This window comes from Syngnathus floridae, chromosome 17 (assembly GCF_059516105.1).
Source record: "Syngnathus floridae isolate MCC-2025c chromosome 17, RoL_Sflo_1.0, whole genome shotgun sequence".
NCBI classification, from domain to species: Eukaryota; Metazoa; Chordata; class Actinopteri; order Syngnathiformes; family Syngnathidae; genus Syngnathus; species Syngnathus floridae.
In genome coordinates this window covers 8,069,136-8,086,823 of record NC_142429.1, presented here as the reverse complement: position 1 = coordinate 8,086,823, position 17,688 = coordinate 8,069,136, and the positions used below count along the sequence as shown (strand labels likewise).

Here is a 17,688-nt window from a genome sequence, read left to right as displayed (position 1 = left end):
CTCATCTCATTTTCAATCTCAAGCCAATTAATTGTTCTGAATTAATCTCGCAGTAGGCCTTGCACATGCACACATACCCAAACACTTTAAAGCTTAACATAAACACAAATGCACGTACACACACTTTTGCTATTGGAAACACAAAGACACCCGTGTGAATGAGCAGGCACACACACACAAACCCCGCTGTGAACAAAGTGGCAGACTGCACAGTTGGACATGAAATACTGTCCAATAGCATCATCCATCTGCTTTTTTTTGCCCCTCCTTTTCTCATTCACTCTCCATCATCTATCCCTCTATCATAATACTGTCATCTTTTCCTCCCTTGTCCTCTTATTACAGTTCCCTTCATTCGTTCATTCTTGCCCCCCACACACCAACTCTCCAATTTTGTTCCCACTTTTTTTCCTGTCCTTCATACAAATAAATACATCTCCAGGAAAGTGAGTCTTATAATTAAGATCAAATAATACTGTGATATTGTATCATGTGTTTTATTTTTGTATTATGGATAAGACAAAAATATTCGCAATTTCATTGTATACCTGTTGTACAATGACAATAAAGGCATTCTATAATTTGTACAGTGGGTATATACACTGTAATATAGTATATACATTTAATTTGATGATGTACATCATTGCACTACTAAGATTTTGCCCTCTTCTCTTCAAAAATAATAGAATAATATATGTTAGTTGAACATTTTAATCATGTGCAACAGATGTACATGTGAAATCAGTGTGATTTAATGTATTAGTATTTTATAGTATCTATAACTGTGTCCTAAATTCTACATCCTGAAAAAATGTAATTCCAAATTTATTCATGTGCTCTAGTAAATATTTTCACAGCACGTTTATTTCTTTTTTGAAGACCATAGGCTTAAAATTAAGAAATGAATAAAAACAGAAACGCTTTAAATTTTATTTGTATACTTGTTATGTGAAATGCCATAGGTAATTTTATTTTTACTTTATTGTTTGGCACTTTAATCTTTTTTATAAAAGCTGCAATTCTTGATGTTTGTTTGACAAAGACATTCAATAGAAAAAAAAGACTTATTTAATTATTGTCCCATCATAGCAAGACTGACGGTATAACATATATTTAACCAAAATTAAAGAGGCAATCTCTCTTCCAAATGTAAGAAGGCAAACTCTTAAAATAGACTGATTGATATACGTACCTGAAAACAAAATGGGAATATCGATCCTTCCTGAAAACTGCTATTTTGCTTTTATTATTCCATTTGCATTCACAGGCTCTCTCCTCAATTTTTATCCAGATTAATCCAGCACGATTTTTATAAAATGAAAAATAATTTTGAAAAAATGTATAAAGCGTCAGACACCGGTACGAAGTGTGGCGACAATTGCTCATGTGAAAGTTCCATTTTTGTGCACTCTTCTGATGCCACCTGCTGGTCAAAAGTCTACCGACATTACCTTCCATCTTTAATATTGTGCACATTTTTTGAAAATACAGTATGTCTATAATAACTCTAAACAAACAATATATTTTTCTGGCATTGGATTTTATGTTAAAAGTAACTCAGCTTTGCTGATTTCAAAATGTAAAAAAATAACTATTGATATCAGAACAAGCTTGGACTCTTAGTTTTCTAGCATGGACAGTGCAAAAATGTGCATAAAACAAGCTATCATTTTATACGCTAATTTACCTTTATATCAGAATAAGACTTACGACGGGCAATTTGAAGTGCTCAATCAGCCTACCATGCATGTTTTTAGGGATGTGAGACGTAACCGCAGTACCCGCAGTAAACCCACGCAGGCACGGGGAGAACATGCAAACTCCACACAGGGAGGTCCGGAGGTGGAATCAAACCCGCACCCTCTGAAACCGTGAGTTGGACGTCCTACACTAACATTAAACTTCCATATTAAAGTCCGCATAAAATCGAATTTAAGTGCACTTACTATCGGCCATGCTCGATTGCTGAGCCTTTTTTACCTTGTTAGTAAGGCACATGGTTTATGATCTGTATGTCCAGATAAAAGTGCACTTTTTGCACTTCTAAATTCATGCCACACGAGGGGTTGCGCTAACCAACGTGCATCCTCCAAAGGACAGTGACCTGGCCTTCACCTCACCTCCGCTTAGGGATAATAACCCAGTCTTCAACCCTGTCCTTTGACCTCAGCTGGGTTCAACCTGAGGTCGTCCCTCTCACACACACAGTTCAAGACGGGGTCACTGGGAAGCAATTTAGATGCCATGTGTTCCTCTGACGCTTTTTATCCATCCCACATCGAAAAGCTACAAAACCTGATTGCACTATGCTGGACTAGATTTGAGGGTGGTTGCACAGTCTTATGTAAATTTTCACATTCGGGGTCAAAGTTGCCAATATTATCGACAATTTCTCAGTATTAAGAAACAATCGATTATTTACCACATGAACGTAAAAGCAAATTCCTCAAGGTATCATGTGGACACAAGCACAAAAGAAAACAATCAAAAAAACATCAACTTACCTTTTATTTCAGGTGTGCAGTATCTTTGAGCTACTATATATTACATGGTATTTGAATATTGTCAAAGAGTTAATACATTTGCCCTGTGTTTGTTTTGGATAACGCATGCATGAAGAAAAGGTAACTGCAAGATGGCGGATTTCTTGACGTATAATTGAGCCCTACAGGAGTAAGCTAGTTGGTCTAGAACGCTTCGCACGACCATAAGCCTTTGCGTCGTAAGGCACTTCCGGTATTGCTGTTGGCGGGTAGACGGGGTTTGCAAGCCGTGCTGCAGAGTGCTGAAGCTATTGTATTATTTAGCACAAAGCTTTTTGGATGGACAAAGAACCCGAACACTAGTAAAACCTTGAGTAGCTTGTTGGTCACAACAACTGGAGATCGGTCTGTTATTCACTTAAAACAGACCCGAAATCACTAGTTGGTTAATTGACCCTCGCGAGAAGCTAATTCAAGAAGTTTTCATCGTAACGGTAAGCATTTTGGGGGAGTAACATGCCATCGCCATGTTGTACCCAGTTGCAGAGCCTGGCTGGCTAGTATTTATTTGTATGTTTGTTTTTGGCGGGGTGTGGCATTTGGATAAAAGTATGTTTGGCAAGAACGATCCCATTTGCCAACGCATACTGGTGTTTGGTTTCATACCCAAAATCTGCAACTTTAGTGTTTGAGCATGTCAAGATTAAAAACGCCGGACCCCTATTCTTCCCTCGTGAATGCAGTTTGTGTACTGTGCTAGTTGGATTGGAATGCTATTTATTTGATGTGATTTAAATGACACTGACATAAAAAATAAATTAATTAAAAAATGAATTAAGTACTTATATACTTGCCTGCAGATATTAAAATGATGGCTGGTTTTAACGCGTTATTTCGAATATTCCGTTGCATGTTAATGCGCTAATTAAATAAATTTTGAGCGTCAAGTCAATGCGTAAACTTTGCAAATTTGGCACGTTGAGCTACCCGTAGGCTGCAGTGGCTGGTCATTTCCTTTTTGCGCTTCGTTACTCCGCTCCTCCCCGCGTCTCACGTTTACATTTGCACAATTTAAAGCAAGGATGGTTTATTTTTAACCCAGTTTACGTATGCAAAATCCAGCAATCTCCTGCATTAGTTGCACGTCTGCTTCATACAGCCTGTTGCCACATCAAATGTTTCTTTGAATGTGTCTTTTTTCCTTAGAAGACACTTTGTTTACTATATACTGGAGTAGCAACGATTTCATTTGATACACTTTCAATTTAAAACATAATTTTCCATTCAAGTTGTTTTTGTTAAACCCCTTATAATTACATCACATATACTGGTGTGTTATGGTTACTTTGATTTTTATGTGAAAAAACACAATACACTTTTAAAATTGTCTTTTTAAATTTGTCTGGACCCATCATAGACGTTTTCATTTCACGTCAAGCTGGCGACTGTAGCAGTAAAGAAGGGCAATATGGAGGAGGAGAAGGAGCAGGAGCAGCAGCAGCCGCCGCCCGTAGTGCCTGAAACGCCAACAGCAACCACAGAAGCAATAGCAGCACCAGAGGAGGAAGAGGAGGAAGAATATGTGGTTGAGAAGGTTTTGGACCGTAGAGTGATGAAGGGCAAAGTGGAGTTTCTACTGAAATGGAAGGGTTTCTCAAAGTGAGTCTGTTATCATCTTTTAAGTAAGCTAACAATGTAGAAATCTCTTTCAAGAAGAAACAAGTTTAAATTTATTGACTGGATTGTTACTAATCCTATTTTCGTTTGTAAATAATGTTTTGCTTTCTGCACTTGTACCTGTTTAGTGAAGACAATACATGGGAACCAGAGGACAATTTGGACTGTCCAGACCTTATTGCAGAATTCATGCGGAAGTACAAAGAGAAGGAGGAAAAAAAGAAGGATGGCAAAAGAAAACTCACCGGTGAGGCCGTCGGAGGTCCAGAAGACAAAGGGAGCAAAAAGAAGAAGGAGGAGGTAATTGGGAAGATAGTAGGGGTGGAATTGGTTACTGTATCTTCTAATTCACAGCTTTTGTGAGAAATGGCAGTTCAAAAGAGGATACTTTATGGCTCTTTTAATATTTCATGTTATTTATTTCCTTGTGTCTAGGGTGAGAAAGTCAGAGGTTTTGGGAGAGGTCTGCAGCCAGAAAGAATTATTGGTGCGACAGACTCAAGTGGCGAGCTGATGTTTCTGATGAAATGGTGAGTCCTCTTTCATTTAAAATTCAAAAACAAAATACACAAATCCTCTAGAAACATTGAGAGGATGAGACTACAATTCTCAGGGAGGGTCACTTACATTATCCTGATGTTTTATATTTATGTTCCCCTTACTTGTCATTACAGGAAGAACTCAGATGAAGCTGACCTTGTCCCAGCCAAAGAAGCCAACATCACTTGCCCGCAGGTGGTCATCTCTTTCTATGAGGAGCGTCTCACATGGCACTCTTACCCTGCAGAGGAAGAGGACAAGAAGGAGGAGGAGAAAAAAGACTAGATAAGTGGATGTATATGCAAGAGAGAAAATGAGGAGGTGCAGGGTTGTAATTAAAAGTACAGTACCTACACATGTAATAGCTTAGTTTACTGCAATGGACCCAAGTGCAAAAACTCCAAGGAGTGGGGTGTTAATTGCCACCATTAAATGTTTTTCCTGTGTTGTGATACATCGATTTATTAAGATACTCCAACTTGCATTATGATTAATAATATTTTTAAACATATGTCATCCAATAAATGATGTTCTGCTTTCTTGACATGGGTTGAGTGTAGGGCAAATTTGGTTTTGCAGTGAAACAATCAAAATCTTACATAGTGTGCGCAAAGCTATCAATTCATCTTGACTGAGTTGTGGCAAGCAAGTTGGGCTCTTTATGAAATGTTTAAATAATGATGGCATACATGTTGATGATGGCTGCAAAAGTCAATTCAAGCTTTTTCACAACATAAATTACACTTGTCACAGTACCACCAACTGCTTTGTCCTCTTTTTGTACTTACAACGGTCATTTATGTAAGTCTTGTGACCTATGCCATAAAGTGACTGAATTATTTGCTGTCATGATTTCTAATGTGGGAACTCAACTAAGCTTTACTGTACTGATTTTTCACCCAATAAGGTGCTGTAATGTTATCATATTTGTTGGGATAATGTGAAGTTAGTCTTGTTGATGTCAAAACTTATGCAACAATTTTGTTGTTGAACCTCAAAAGGCCAAGTTTTTAAATTGATTCACAATTTTGAATAAATGATGCAATACTTCCCAGTTTTATTTGCAAAGTCTGAAACACTGATATTCGATATGCACAGCTAAACCAAAATATAAGTACAATTACTGGTTGTAACAAAAGGGCACTTTGGAGTTCAGATCCATAATTCAATAGAACTGCAGGGTTTTGTTTTTTTTCTCCCGCCTGGTCTTGGAATCGAAATTTTGTCAGCCTCACTCACGCTTTAATCTCCTCATTCTATTACTGATGAGATATTCTGATGTAATTGTGGTACAGATTTAATATTTGGGAAGAATGATGTTCTTTGGTCGGAAAATGGTTATTACTTCTATTTCAGTTAGTCTACCCGAAAGGTTGTTTGTTGATGAGACTTGAGTTTGCCATCAAATGATAAATTACTGACATGAATAATAAACTCAATGCATCTTCTATGTCGGCTTGCATGTTCACTCTTTTGATGTATGCCTTTGAGTTTTGGCTGAATTTGTCAATTATTTTATGTAATTGTGCCATAACAAGAACAGGAAAAACATTGAAAGTTCAGCCGTGTGACCCTTTGTTTTTTTCTTACCCTGTCATCTTTTTATACAATTAGCTAAGGTTTCTTTGCTATTGAGTAGAATTATTATTGGCTCCACAGATATGAAATGTAATTTTTCTTTTAAGCCACTGAAATAAATACAAATAACACCTGTACGTGTGCATTTACGGAGAAAGGTGGTCCCTAGTAACCAAGCCATTCAATGAATGTGCTAAATATTGAATCAATATGGATTTTTTTTTAACCATTCAGCAAAATGTATACAAGTGCTGCCCACAATTCTGAACAGTAATCATTCAGCAATCGACTTGTAGTGTAATTTTATACTTTAAATAGATACTTTTCCTGCAAAGCTTCTGTTCTACATCAGTATTCTGAAGTCTTGTGATTCATTTTCTTGTCTCTATAGCTTTTTCATTTTTGCATTCATCAAAGTGGTAGTCATTTTGCATGTATCTTATTGTCACGATTATTGACTGATCCACTTTCAATTATTAAACAATAAAAAGTTTTTGATTTTCTTAACTGTGTATTCAGTTTAGTAAATCTCATTGTAATTCAAACATGTATGAGTGTGTATATGTATATACATCAACCTCAGGGTTGAGAAGCAAACACTACCACGGAGCCACGCCACTTGTAATTACATACATATTTAAGTAATTCAATAAACATTTAATTAAAATATCTATTTCGTTATTGGTGCATTTATTTAACTCTACATTTAAATGAAAAAAAACCTAAACATTTCATGGCGTATTCATTATTTAATTTTGGTCCTCCATAACTCTTAAGCATTCATTTAATAAGCTGAAAATAATGTTGTGTACTGGATCCAAATGCAAGGATTGTATCTGGTTATTTAAAAATGATCTGTTGTCCCATACTCATCTTTCATTCATCATTCATTCATCTGAAATATTTCCATTGGAACGATTTGACCTCGCTGTTTTTAGAGCGGAATCGTGAGCGCCCCCTGTCAAACTCCTTGTGCATATGCTTTGATTTGGTTGGCTGCAGGATGATCGGGAACGCGATGGGGGCGGCCCTGTATGGAGGCGGGGGGGGGAGAGTTGCCGTATGCGAGGTGGTGCGACTGCTACAGCTCGGAGACTTCCACGTCAACACACCGTCTGAAAGAGTGCAATGGATTCCGCGTCTCTGGTGAGGCTTTTCTTCCTTTCACATGGCTCCGAATACGCGTTACACACTGGTGGAGGGACGATTATTGTCATTATCGTTTTTAAAGGCTATAACGATGTTGTCATTTGTTTTTTCCCCATGACAGCTGTAGTTGGCAGGGAACATGCGGTACCAACCGCGGAGTTTAGTCCATTATAGATCCATCTAGATTATATAGCAGAATGAATTTGTATCAATTGAATAGATGAACCTCAGAGTCGGTTTTTCGATATTCCCTAAAATAGGGGCAACAGCTACTGCTGAGACATCGTGACCAACTTGCGTGGCGATTTTGTAGTCCTTTACGTTACGGTAGTGTGGCTCAGGAACAGCCGTAATCTACTTACGGTGACCGAGAGATCGTAGAATGTCCCGGAAACCGAGACTGGTTAGCATCATGCCACAAAAGCGTTGTAGTCATGGCAGATTGTTTATTACCGTGAGTTGCTAAAATATCTGCTTGTGTCCACTTGACGTGTAGTCGTTGATGCCACGTCCTCTCTCTCTCTCTCTCTCTCTCTCTCTCTCTCTCTCTCTCTCTCTCTCTCTCTCTCTCTCTCTCTCTCTCTCTCTCTCTCTCTCTCTCTCTCTCTCTCTCTCTCTCTCTCTCTCTCTCTCTCGCTCTCTCTCGCTCTCTCTCGCTCTCTCTCTCTCTCTCATATTTAGCGCTGTTATTCTGAATGTTCATTCAAATCATAACGGAGTTAATATTTTCTGTCAGGATTATCTGATAAATGAATAAATGGGGCTGAATTTCATTCATAATTTGATTTTTTGGACTCTAAAAGATCAAATTATGAATGAAATTCAGACCTATTATTATGCTAACATTAGCTCTAAAATTTAGAGCTAATGTTAGCATAATAATGGCAGTTTTAGAAAACAATCATTTTAAGTTCAGCACTGTTGTAGACAGTAAAATGCTGCTTAAGATGAATAAAAAGGGAAAAAAGATCTTCCTAATCTCATGTTATTTATTTTATTCTTCATGCTCGTCCCCCCCTAAGGTCAACTTTATACAGGCTGGTCTTCAAGTGTCTGGTCTAAGTTCTGTGATACACTCTGACTGTGAATCTATGCTAGTCAGTGCATAACAGAACTTTGTCCCGAGTCTAAAATACTCTTCTGATAAATGGACAGGTGAAAGAATCTTTTGTTGCATCCGCGTCTTGATCAGGATTGAACCAAAAACAGCATCAACATTCACTTGAAGCAATATTGATTCACAAAAAACAGTAGAAAATGAAAAATGGATCATAAATTTAGCTCTATTACCTGCAGCCTTTTGAAACACACATGACATTGGTCTCAAAAGCAGTCAGTGTGTTGTTTGTTGAGAGAATAATGAAAACATTCACTCTAAAAGCAATTGAGTCAAAAATAACCCAATTGTATCAAAAGGGACAGACCCAACTTTATAGACGTTTTACTTGACCTCTTTATGCAAACATGAAACATTTGCATCATGCGTCTTTGCAGGAACCTTCCCTCTACACAGTGAAAGCTCTTTTTATTCTTGACAATGATGGCAACAGACTTCTCTCAAAGGTAAAATTAATATTACAAATGCATATCGCTATTATTGTTAGCCATGAACTTTGTAATTACTGTTTTGCACCTTACTGAAAATTAGACAAGAACATTATTATTAACCACTTTCATTCCTAAATAGTAAACAGGTTGTGTACTTGAAGTTATTTAGAAATTGCTCATTGTTTTTCTGAACATCAAAATGGTGGAAGCTGTTTTTATGATCCTTTTGTTGTTGTTTTATGATATAGGTGTAATGAATTTAATAACTAAATGGGTGCTCAACTGATTTTTATTTCTTCCCTATCTTAGTATTATGACCCTGAGCTTTACCCCTCCATGAAGGAGCAAAGGAACTTTGAGAAGAATATTTTCAACAAGACTCACAAAGCAGACAGTAGGTTTAATTATATATATATATGTGTATGTGTGTGTGTATATATAAATATATATAATTATATTATATATTTACCCCCCCTCCCACCTCTCTCCTAGATGAAATAGCTTTCCTGGAAGGATTGACTATCGTCTATAAAAGCAGCATAGACCTTTTTCTCTATGTTGTCGGAAGCTGTCAAGAAAATGAGGTAAGATGCACTCATCTGTTTCATCGAAATCTGCTTTCAGAAAATACCCAAATAATACAATTCTAAGGAGGACCGTGGTGACTGTCACAGATTAGCCAAACACAATTCAAGATCTCTTTATTGCTGTAATCTCTCAATTCTGACTGAAAATTCATAATCCAACGTCACCACCGCCCAGCAAGGCCAATTTATAGAATTTATCATTTTTTTTCTTTAGCATTTCAGACACTAATACAAATGCTTGGGTGGTATTTATTCATTGGCCCTCTACCAGGAAATTGTCCTTACTGGTTTGTTGGGACTACTCAATTTTGTCATTTCATTTGATATTTTTCCTTGTAAAGGCTAAATTAATTCCAGGTAGACACTAGTTTTTCTTTCACAAGATAAAATTGCCTACAGTACCCAGTATTAAGAGGATTACTATATATAGAGTTGCGCTCATCTGGTTAGCTCAACTGAAGCATCGGTACTGGAACATAGGGATTGATTATCTCAGGGGAATTTAATTTCATTTTTTCTTTTTCTCTAGTTGATGCTTATGTCTGTACTCAACTGCCTATTTGACTGCCTTAGTCAAATCCTGAGGTAAATTCATCCACCACATATTTAATTTTAATATGCACTGTCTGACACACAAACTCGCAGTTCAACAAAGTCCAAAAACATAATAATTTACAATAATTTTCACTTACTATGCATGTTGCTTAGTGCGACTTCTGGCTTTCCTTCCTTCAATCCTCTTCAAATCTGGCTTGTATTCCGTTGTTGCAATGTTCCAAGCCAGTTGACAGTCTCTGAGTGCTTCGTCATTTTGGGGAAAAACTGTACCGGTTTTTCTGCCTGACTTTTCAAAGTTTCCAACTAACGCTTGCGAAATTTATTCCCTTTTGAAAAGTTTTTATCGATGTTAGCATGGAGTGAGCTAAAATGGCGCTGAAGTTTTGAAATGCGCTAATGACGTCTGACATATCAGACAGAATGGCTTGCCATGACGTTGAACAAAAAAAAATATCAACTTTCCCACTATGTTAAAAACGTCCTGTGTTCATCTTCATATTTTTGTATAGCTGTGCGTTTTTTTACCTGCCATTTTGAGAGCGAAATTGACACTAATTGTTTACTCGAATGGGTTTGCCACTTCCTGCTTTGTGGAATTTCTTGCGCATGCGCGTTTGACGAAAATACCATATTAGACTCAAGTGAAGTAACGCACACAAAAAAGACATAAATTTGAATGAATATATTTGTTGCACTTTTTTTGAAGGAAAAATGTGGAGCGTAGGTGTTTCCTTGAGAACATGGAAGGAGCTTTTCTCATTGTTGATGAAATCGTTGATGGAGGGTAAGAATCCTGATATCTATAAAAAAAATTGTTTTTCAACATTGGTTCAAAAATTCACATCAAATGCAAATAATTTAAATTTATTCTTTTGATAGGGTGATCCTGGAAAGTGACGCACAACAAGTCCTCCAAAAGGTCAATTATAAGGTAAATTCTTGCTATAAAATTACCACTCTTATAATTAGCCTCTTCTTAACTTTTCTCCTATTCGACTTTCTTAAACTCTTATCTTTTCCCTGTCATCTCTGGTTGGCACCAGCTTGTGCCAGAGCCTGCCTATGGTTTTGTCCTATTTGATCACATCACTGGTAACCTCCAAGCACAAACAGACAAGAGCCAGCTCCTGTAGAAAGACAAAAACAGGGTGAGAAAGATAGATGGATGCATGGTCAAAGAGTGCCATGACTAACAAGAGTTGAAAGGTTAATATTTTTGATGAGTGTCCATGTTAGGAGTGTCTTGAGTCACATTACCAAAACAAATCTAGACCTGCTGTAAGATCAATTCCTCCATCTTAAGGGTCTAAACACATTTTTAGTTTTATCATAATCTACAATTAACTGTAATTATAATTAAAAAATAATTATACTGTATTGTTTATTATTACCAATTAACTGAATTATAACATACTCAATCAATTAAAATAGCAATTGAAAGACTTAACCAAATAAATCTATAATTGTGTGTAATTGCCAATTAGTTTTTTATTGTGGGGATGTTGTGGTCAGGGATGCAAACATGAGTGGAAATATTTTTACTGATGACTGATTTGACTAATGTGAAGATTTATTTGCAAATTAATTTCTTTATTAATTTTGTTTGGGTTGTTTTTATTCTGTCAGTTATAATGGTTTTATTTTCATTTTTACAGGTTGATGAAGGTACATTATCGGAACAAAGCGTAGCACAGGTAAAGCACATACTCACCTTACATCTACATCAACGCTTACTCCGATTTAAAAATTTCCTGTGATCCTACTGAATGATGTCACCTTTTTGTGATTCTTCCAGGTTCTGCAGTCGGCCAAGGAGCAGATCAAATGGTCCTTACTGAAATAACAGCAAGCTATGTCAAGGCAGTTTCAATTACCCCATCGTTTAGTGACCATTTTAATTGTTTAGATTTTGAAGGTCTATGAATAACTTGAAACTGACAAGACTGCAGCTTGGGCAAGTCACAATAGATGTGTTTGCAGATGTAAAAATAAGGCATACATAAAAATGGAGGTGGTTCTGTTATGTTCTGGGGCTGGTTTGTTACATTTGGCACGGTATCTGCGAAGGGTGTGATGAAATCTCAAGACTGTCTAAGCACTGTCCGATAAGTAGGCTGAAAAAGTGCTGAAGTCTCATTGAGTTACAGAAATTGATTAGTGATTTCTTCAAAAGATTGTGCAACAAAATATTAAGTGAAGAGATTTATATTTTTGTAAAAATATTTTTATGCCTTTGGCCTGCAAATATAAAACAATGCCTTATTTTTATTAGTAAATAATCAATATTTTTTAGATATATTTATTACTTTTGTCTGTTTCAAGTTATGTCAGAGACTAATGTGGGTTGTTTTTTTTTACAGAAATGTAAGTTTCATGAAAAAATATTTGCATATTTTAATTGTTTATTCCTGTAAAGAAATTTTCAAATATTGTTACAAAAAGGTCAATGATTGAAGTCATTAAAGAAATGTTTGTAAAATATGTGTAATACAAAAGATTTTAATACAATATCTATATGAATGTCATTTTACTTTATGCTACCGCTAATGCAGTCAGCACAAAAGGGAAAAAAAAAAGCTGGTGATAAAACATTTTTATTTATATAGTAGTTTTCTAAATACTCAAGACACTTAACAAGGAAAGAGAAAACATCAATGACATTAATAGAAAATACAAATAACTTTAAAAAGAAAAAAAAAAGACAATGTCAGTAGGATTTTTGATATTTTAACAGAAATATAACAGAGCTACATACATGATCCATCATGAAACTTCATCAAACTAACCTGGATCTCATAGCCGTCAGATCCAACTACAGATGTATACTATCTGGAATTATTTAGCAAACTAGCTGCTAAATTAAACTAACCTGGTGGTTTTTCTATTTGTAATAAGCCTTTTTGGGGCAGTGTGTGGGTCCTGAGCTACAGAAAAACGCCCCCCTCCCCAAATATAACTTCCAAATGCGATTGTAACGTGGGCCCAAACTGGCTCAAGTGCACAGTCACAACAACACAAGCTAGTACAGGGGGCTGGAAAAGTACAATGTTTATTAAATAAGTGTATCAAGTAACAAACTTGTCTTACAGTGCTTTAATTTGAAAGGTAACATACTGTACTCTTTTGGACTTTAGGTACAAGCCACTAGCCAAATGTGACTATCATGCAGGCATCTTGAAATAAAGTTACATCTTATATAAAAGATGCAGTGAGGCAAATTAGTCTGTAAAGTATCTTTGAAACAGCAGTTTTTTTATATTTATCTATGGGTAAGACTAGTACTCTTTATTAAGTAGTCCTGATATGCATAATGTACATTATTGTATATTGTGGCATCATGTCAAATAGTATAAAAAGATGGTTTAGTAACATTGTTCTAATTGTAGAAGTTTTGCTTAAAAAGAAAAAAAATGGGGAAAATCTGTTGACCTGCTTAATTTTGAAATTATTGTTTTAATAGGTAATGGAATATTTAAGTCTGAATAATAGTTATCAGAAGAATAATTTCAGAAGAAGGTGAGGAGAGTCGTTAATGAAATACAGATGTTAACTTAAAAGTAGTATGGAGCATACATAAGGAGCAAAATGTAAAAAAAAAAATCCAAATTACTCAATTTTTTCAACTAATTTGTTTTACGTTCCCACACGCGTGTCCCAAAAGGGGCTGACTCTGGCGTTCGAATGGTGGTTGATGTCCTCAGTCCGGAAAAGTAGGGGGGAGCGGGGACGAAGAGTAAGTGTTGTGTTGGATGAGCTATGAGGAAGGACAGTATGCTGGTTCCTGAAATTTTATTGATTGTAGAGTGAGCGCTGCTCCCAGGGCATAGCCTGGATGCTGCGTGGCACGGGTGAAGGCTTGAGTGTTGTTGCTCCGTTTGGATGGAGGGAGTGGCCAATGGGGTTGATAGTGGTGAGGGGGCGCTGGGGGGTCAGAGAGAAAGTGTCCTGGTGCTTCGGCTGTGGAAGGTGGCAAAGGTAAGGGAGGGAGGGAGGACAATACCATTTCAGTAAGTTCAGGGCAATAATTGAAAAACAATAATATCGCAACTTAATGTACAGTGCTAACTTATTTAGTAAAATAGGTTGATTTCAAACATGCAGTCAAATAATCACCTGAGTAGTTTTAATTTAATTTGTATATAAACTGATAATATTACAACATGCCTTGAAATCTGCTACTATTTCAAATAAGAATTTAGAAAACACTAACATGCCAAAAGCTACCCAGCAACAGGTATGGATTAATTGCTTTATTTTTTATAGCACGGTAATTTGCAATGTAATTAATTAATCTAATTATTGAGTTAGAGTGAGTACATAAACATATCTAAAAATTAAATTACCGTATTTTAAATGACAACTAAATAAACCAACGAGCTAAAACAATTTTTTTTGGACAATGGACACTTTTCTGAAAAGTTTTTTCTCAAAACGATGAGTTTATACAATGCTTCTCCAGTGTAACACGCACTTTCATGGCTCATACTAAATCCAAAAGTCATTAAGTTCTTATTGCAGCTCCACAGGAATAAAGATGGTTTCAATTTGATTAACTGGTTAATGAAGTATTCATTCCCTGGCACAGATGCCCTGATACAAATGCTAGTAGCTGTCAGGTTGCTTCCAGTCAGTACAAACCACCAAGTTACTCGTGGCCAGGTTCATGTTTTTAAATCTAAATTATTTTTCTCCTGATGTTAGTAGGTAGATAACGAAAAGCTGCTAGTTAGCATATAAGACGGTGGTTTTCTCTCCTACCATGAGATTGGCGCTCAGCCTAGTGTATCCCAAGCTCATCTCCTTTACCTCAGGCACCAGGGGCTGGAGAAGAGAGTAAGAAGATGTTGCTGTAGTGCTGGAGGAGGAGATGTGTTTGGAGGAGGTTGAGCTCCTCATATTTGGCTGGTTGCTCTGGGACGACACAGTGCTGGCCCGGCCCTGTTGGCAAAACCACGTTTATCGGTGAGTTAGCCCCAATAACCAACTTGGTATGTGTTCCCTACCTGGTGGGGGTCAGGGACAGACTGGCTGGTCACGCCACCACCCTGGCCTCCTTGGGACATAGGAGAAACGCAGTGGGAGGGCAGAGGTTCCTGTTGATTGTGTCCTCCATGTTGTGATTGCATTATGGAGGAGGCATTGTTCTGCTGTTGCTGTTGCCGCTGCTGCTGACGACGAGGTGTGGCCGCAAAATTGCGCCGACTGCCAGACTGCGTGAAAGGAGAGAGGAGACTTCCTTCAGCACCCTTCAAGAAGAAGCATAAATCACACCATAGCATAATTTTACGCAGACTCACCTGGCTGGGTGTTGCAGCAGTACAACGATGTTGCGCTAGCTCTAGCATTGTCCTGTAACTCTTGGAGCAGGAAGGACAGTCAAAACGGTTGGGCCCATCGTCGTGGATCCTCTGATGGTTGCGGAGATACCGTGCCAAACGAAAAGCCTTCCCGCAACGATCGCACATGTAGCGCTTCTGACCGTGAATTCGCATATGGTTACGCAAAGACATATAGTTGGTGTAGGGCTTGCTGCAAAAGTCGCATCTGTATTGTGTAAAGAAAAAAAATAATATGTTGAATGTATTGAACTTGGTCATTAATTTGTGTTATTATCAACTTTCAAAATCAAGAATACCTGAAGTCTCCAGTCTTATGAGTGAGCTTGTGGTTAAGCAAGGAGCTGGCGTGTTTGTAGGCGCAGTTACACAAGTCACACACATACGGCCTTTCATCTGAATCCATGTCATCTGATGCGGATGTTGCTGGGACTGGTGCTCTTGATTCTAAGGAAAGACTGGAATTGGAGAGGGAGGCTGTCGAGAGACTGGAGCTTGACAGTGCGGCTGACGACGAAGGGAGTTGATCACACCAGTTGATGGTCGAACTCGACTGTCACAAAAGATTAAAATTGTTTCAAATATATTATTACAACCTTTAATCACATTTTACATAAGATCTCACACATCAGCCCTCTTTTCTGCCAAAACAAGAACGACAAATCTCTGTCTTCTTTACTAAACAAAATTACATCAGGGAAAAAAAACAAAGATGGGAAATGGAGATTAAACAGTATTTATCTTATCCTACCAAATCATTTGATGCTGACCCAGTGGCATTGTGGAAAACACACATGGAAGATTTGTCTCAAGCTTAACTCAGAGACGGAAAACTTTCCTGCAAGGAAAATTTTGGGACTGACTTCCCTTTAAACGGACATTTTTACAAACTAAATCCAAATTCAAGTTATTACCGTTTTTAAAAAGCCCAAAAATAATATAATTTGTCAAATGTTACACAAAAAATTGTCACGGTCTAAAAAAAAAAAAATCCGTATCTGTCGGGCCCTAAATAACACGCGCACCTTGCCTTATAAAATGCCGGTTCTCATATTTATTAATACAACTGCAGCCTGGCATTACAAAAAGATTTAGAAAAGACCCCCAACGCTCTTGTCAAGTCTCGTTTTGTTTCTTTAAGCTCACAGTGCACAACGTTGTAGGCAATAGAAGCTTAAATCAAAATCATTTGGCTCGCATCTAACTACTCAAGGCACAATTTCACACTTACTTTATTCTCACAATAATGCGCCACCTTGTTTTGCATTGGCGCTACAGCCAACAACGTCCGTCTTAAATGCTAGCAATAGCTTGTCTCGATGTTTTTGCACATTTGATAGCCGCAACCATATTCCGCACCGGCTGCAGTATAAATTTATATGCAACCGGACATGTTGCTTAAGATGATGCGGGATGTCTCCAACTTATAAGCACCATCAACACAAAATTAAATCACTAAATATTGTTGTAAAGAGTCAATTAGGCCACAAGCCGCTCCGGTGCCTTAGCAGAACCTGAAGAAGATGCCCACACAAACCACAATGTATACTTTGTCAGATTGACGTGAGACTCACAAATGATAAATACACTCTAATATTGGTATTCCCGAGAAAAAAATGTAATTTTTTTTGATGACATGACGAGTTAGTCTGATTCGTTCGCGAACATTTTAGGCAGGGGGTTTCTTACGTCGTGTGGGTCCTTTTTCCAGAATAATTGGGAGCAATGGCCGAAAGACTCTGTCGATGTCACATAATTCACTCCATTTCTGTCAGGAAAATCTCCATGTGAACTGCCGGTACTAGTTCTAGCATACATCGTTGGTATGGGGTTCTTTGTATTTTGTGAATTAGAATCCAAACCGCTTTGTCAGGATCTGTGTAAAGAAAAATATTTCTTCTTTGACAGAAGCGTTTTGGCGGTGGGCAAGTGAAACAATACGGTCCACTACTGCCGTCTGTTGGACTGGAGTATAATAAAACGAAAAGAGAAATTAATTGACAATCCAGGCGCCATATTTCTTTGTCAATTCATAAATTAGTTATTAATGTTTTAACTCTTTCATGCCTTTTTTTGTCAAGGTATTTTGAAAAGACATATTTTGCTGTCATCATACATTGAGAGAGAGAGAGAGAGAGAGAGAGAGAGAGAGAGAGAGAGAGAGAGAGAGAGAGAGAGAGAGAGAGAGAGAGAGAGCGAGAGAGAGAGAGAGAGAGAGGGAGAGAGAGTCAC

General features: G+C 37.4%; 3 protein-coding genes across 6 annotated transcripts; 2 read left to right on the top strand and 1 right to left on the bottom strand.

Moving 5' to 3' along the window:
* The first annotated feature begins 2,724 nt into the window (after positions 1–2,724).
* LOC148384170 (chromobox protein homolog 1-like) lies at positions 2,725–6,150 on the top strand. Of its 2 annotated transcripts, none has more exons than XM_088358203.1 (5): positions 2,725–2,977; positions 3,922–4,142; positions 4,289–4,460; positions 4,596–4,690; positions 4,835–6,150. In XM_088358203.1, exons 2-5 carry the CDS (start codon positions 3,952–3,954, stop codon positions 4,983–4,985), a joined length of 609 nt encoding a protein of 202 aa, XP_088214329.1. In that variant the 5' UTR covers positions 2,725–2,977; positions 3,922–3,951; the 3' UTR covers positions 4,986–6,150. The 2 variants fall into 2 exon arrangements, with proteins under 2 accessions (XP_088214329.1, XP_088214328.1); XM_088358202.1 differs by having other exon boundaries at positions 2,726–2,977; positions 3,901–4,142.
* Positions 6,151–7,310: 1,160 nt separating this feature from the next.
* copz2 (COPI coat complex subunit zeta 2) lies at positions 7,311–12,628 on the top strand. Of its 2 annotated transcripts, XR_015853443.1 has the most exons (10): positions 7,311–7,424; positions 8,922–8,990; positions 9,285–9,369; positions 9,468–9,559; positions 10,092–10,147; positions 10,827–10,904; positions 11,000–11,051; positions 11,164–11,268; positions 11,776–11,814; positions 11,916–12,628. XR_015853443.1 is itself a non-coding variant. In XM_088358254.1 (9 exons), the coding sequence occupies exons 1-9, from the start codon at positions 7,407–7,409 to the stop codon at positions 11,961–11,963; spliced, it is 537 nt and encodes a 178-aa protein (XP_088214380.1). In that variant the 5' UTR covers positions 7,311–7,406; the 3' UTR covers positions 11,964–12,628. The 2 variants fall into 2 exon arrangements, 1 of the variants encoding a protein (XP_088214380.1); XM_088358254.1 differs by lacking the exon at positions 11,164–11,268.
* A 70-nt stretch (positions 12,629–12,698) lies between these two features.
* On the bottom strand, positions 12,699–17,387 carry LOC148384168 (uncharacterized). Of its 2 annotated transcripts, none has more exons than XM_088358252.1 (6): positions 17,146–17,387; positions 15,756–16,009; positions 15,418–15,664; positions 15,124–15,330; positions 14,879–15,058; positions 12,699–14,077 (listed from the first exon to the last, which is right to left on the bottom strand). In XM_088358252.1, the coding sequence occupies exons 1-6, from the start codon at positions 17,272–17,274 to the stop codon at positions 13,910–13,912; spliced, it is 1,185 nt and encodes a 394-aa protein (XP_088214378.1). In that variant the 5' UTR covers positions 17,275–17,387; the 3' UTR covers positions 12,699–13,909. The 2 variants fall into 2 exon arrangements, with proteins under 2 accessions (XP_088214378.1, XP_088214379.1); XM_088358253.1 differs by having other exon boundaries at positions 14,927–15,058.
* Positions 17,388–17,688: the final 301 nt, after the last annotated feature.

Excerpts from the sequence above, each read along its gene's own strand:
- LOC148384168 (XM_088358252.1), bottom strand. The coding sequence starts at position 17,274 with ATGTATGCTAGAACTAGTACCGGCAGTTCACATGGAGATTTTCCTGAC. Across the intron at positions 15,331-15,417 it reads CTGCTGCAACACCCAGCCAG|TCTGGCAGTCGGCGCAATTT; the intron begins GTGAGTCTGCGT and ends CCTTTCACGCAG. Across the intron at positions 14,078-14,878 it reads GGCTGAGCGCCAATCTCATG|CCGAAGCACCAGGACACTTT; the intron begins GTAGGAGAGAAA and ends CACCTTCCACAG.
- LOC148384170 (XM_088358203.1), top strand. The coding sequence starts at position 3,952 with ATGGAGGAGGAGAAGGAGCAGGAGCAGCAGCAGCCGCCGCCCGTAGTG. Across the intron at positions 4,461-4,595 it reads GCAAAAAGAAGAAGGAGGAG|GGTGAGAAAGTCAGAGGTTT; the intron begins GTAATTGGGAAG and ends CCTTGTGTCTAG. Across the intron at positions 4,691-4,834 it reads CTGATGTTTCTGATGAAATG|GAAGAACTCAGATGAAGCTG; the intron begins GTGAGTCCTCTT and ends TTGTCATTACAG.
- copz2 (XM_088358254.1), top strand. Across the intron at positions 8,991-9,284 it reads GCAACAGACTTCTCTCAAAG|TATTATGACCCTGAGCTTTA; the intron begins GTAAAATTAATA and ends TCCCTATCTTAG. Across the intron at positions 11,052-11,775 it reads TCCAAAAGGTCAATTATAAG|GTTGATGAAGGTACATTATC; the intron begins GTAAATTCTTGC and ends TCATTTTTACAG.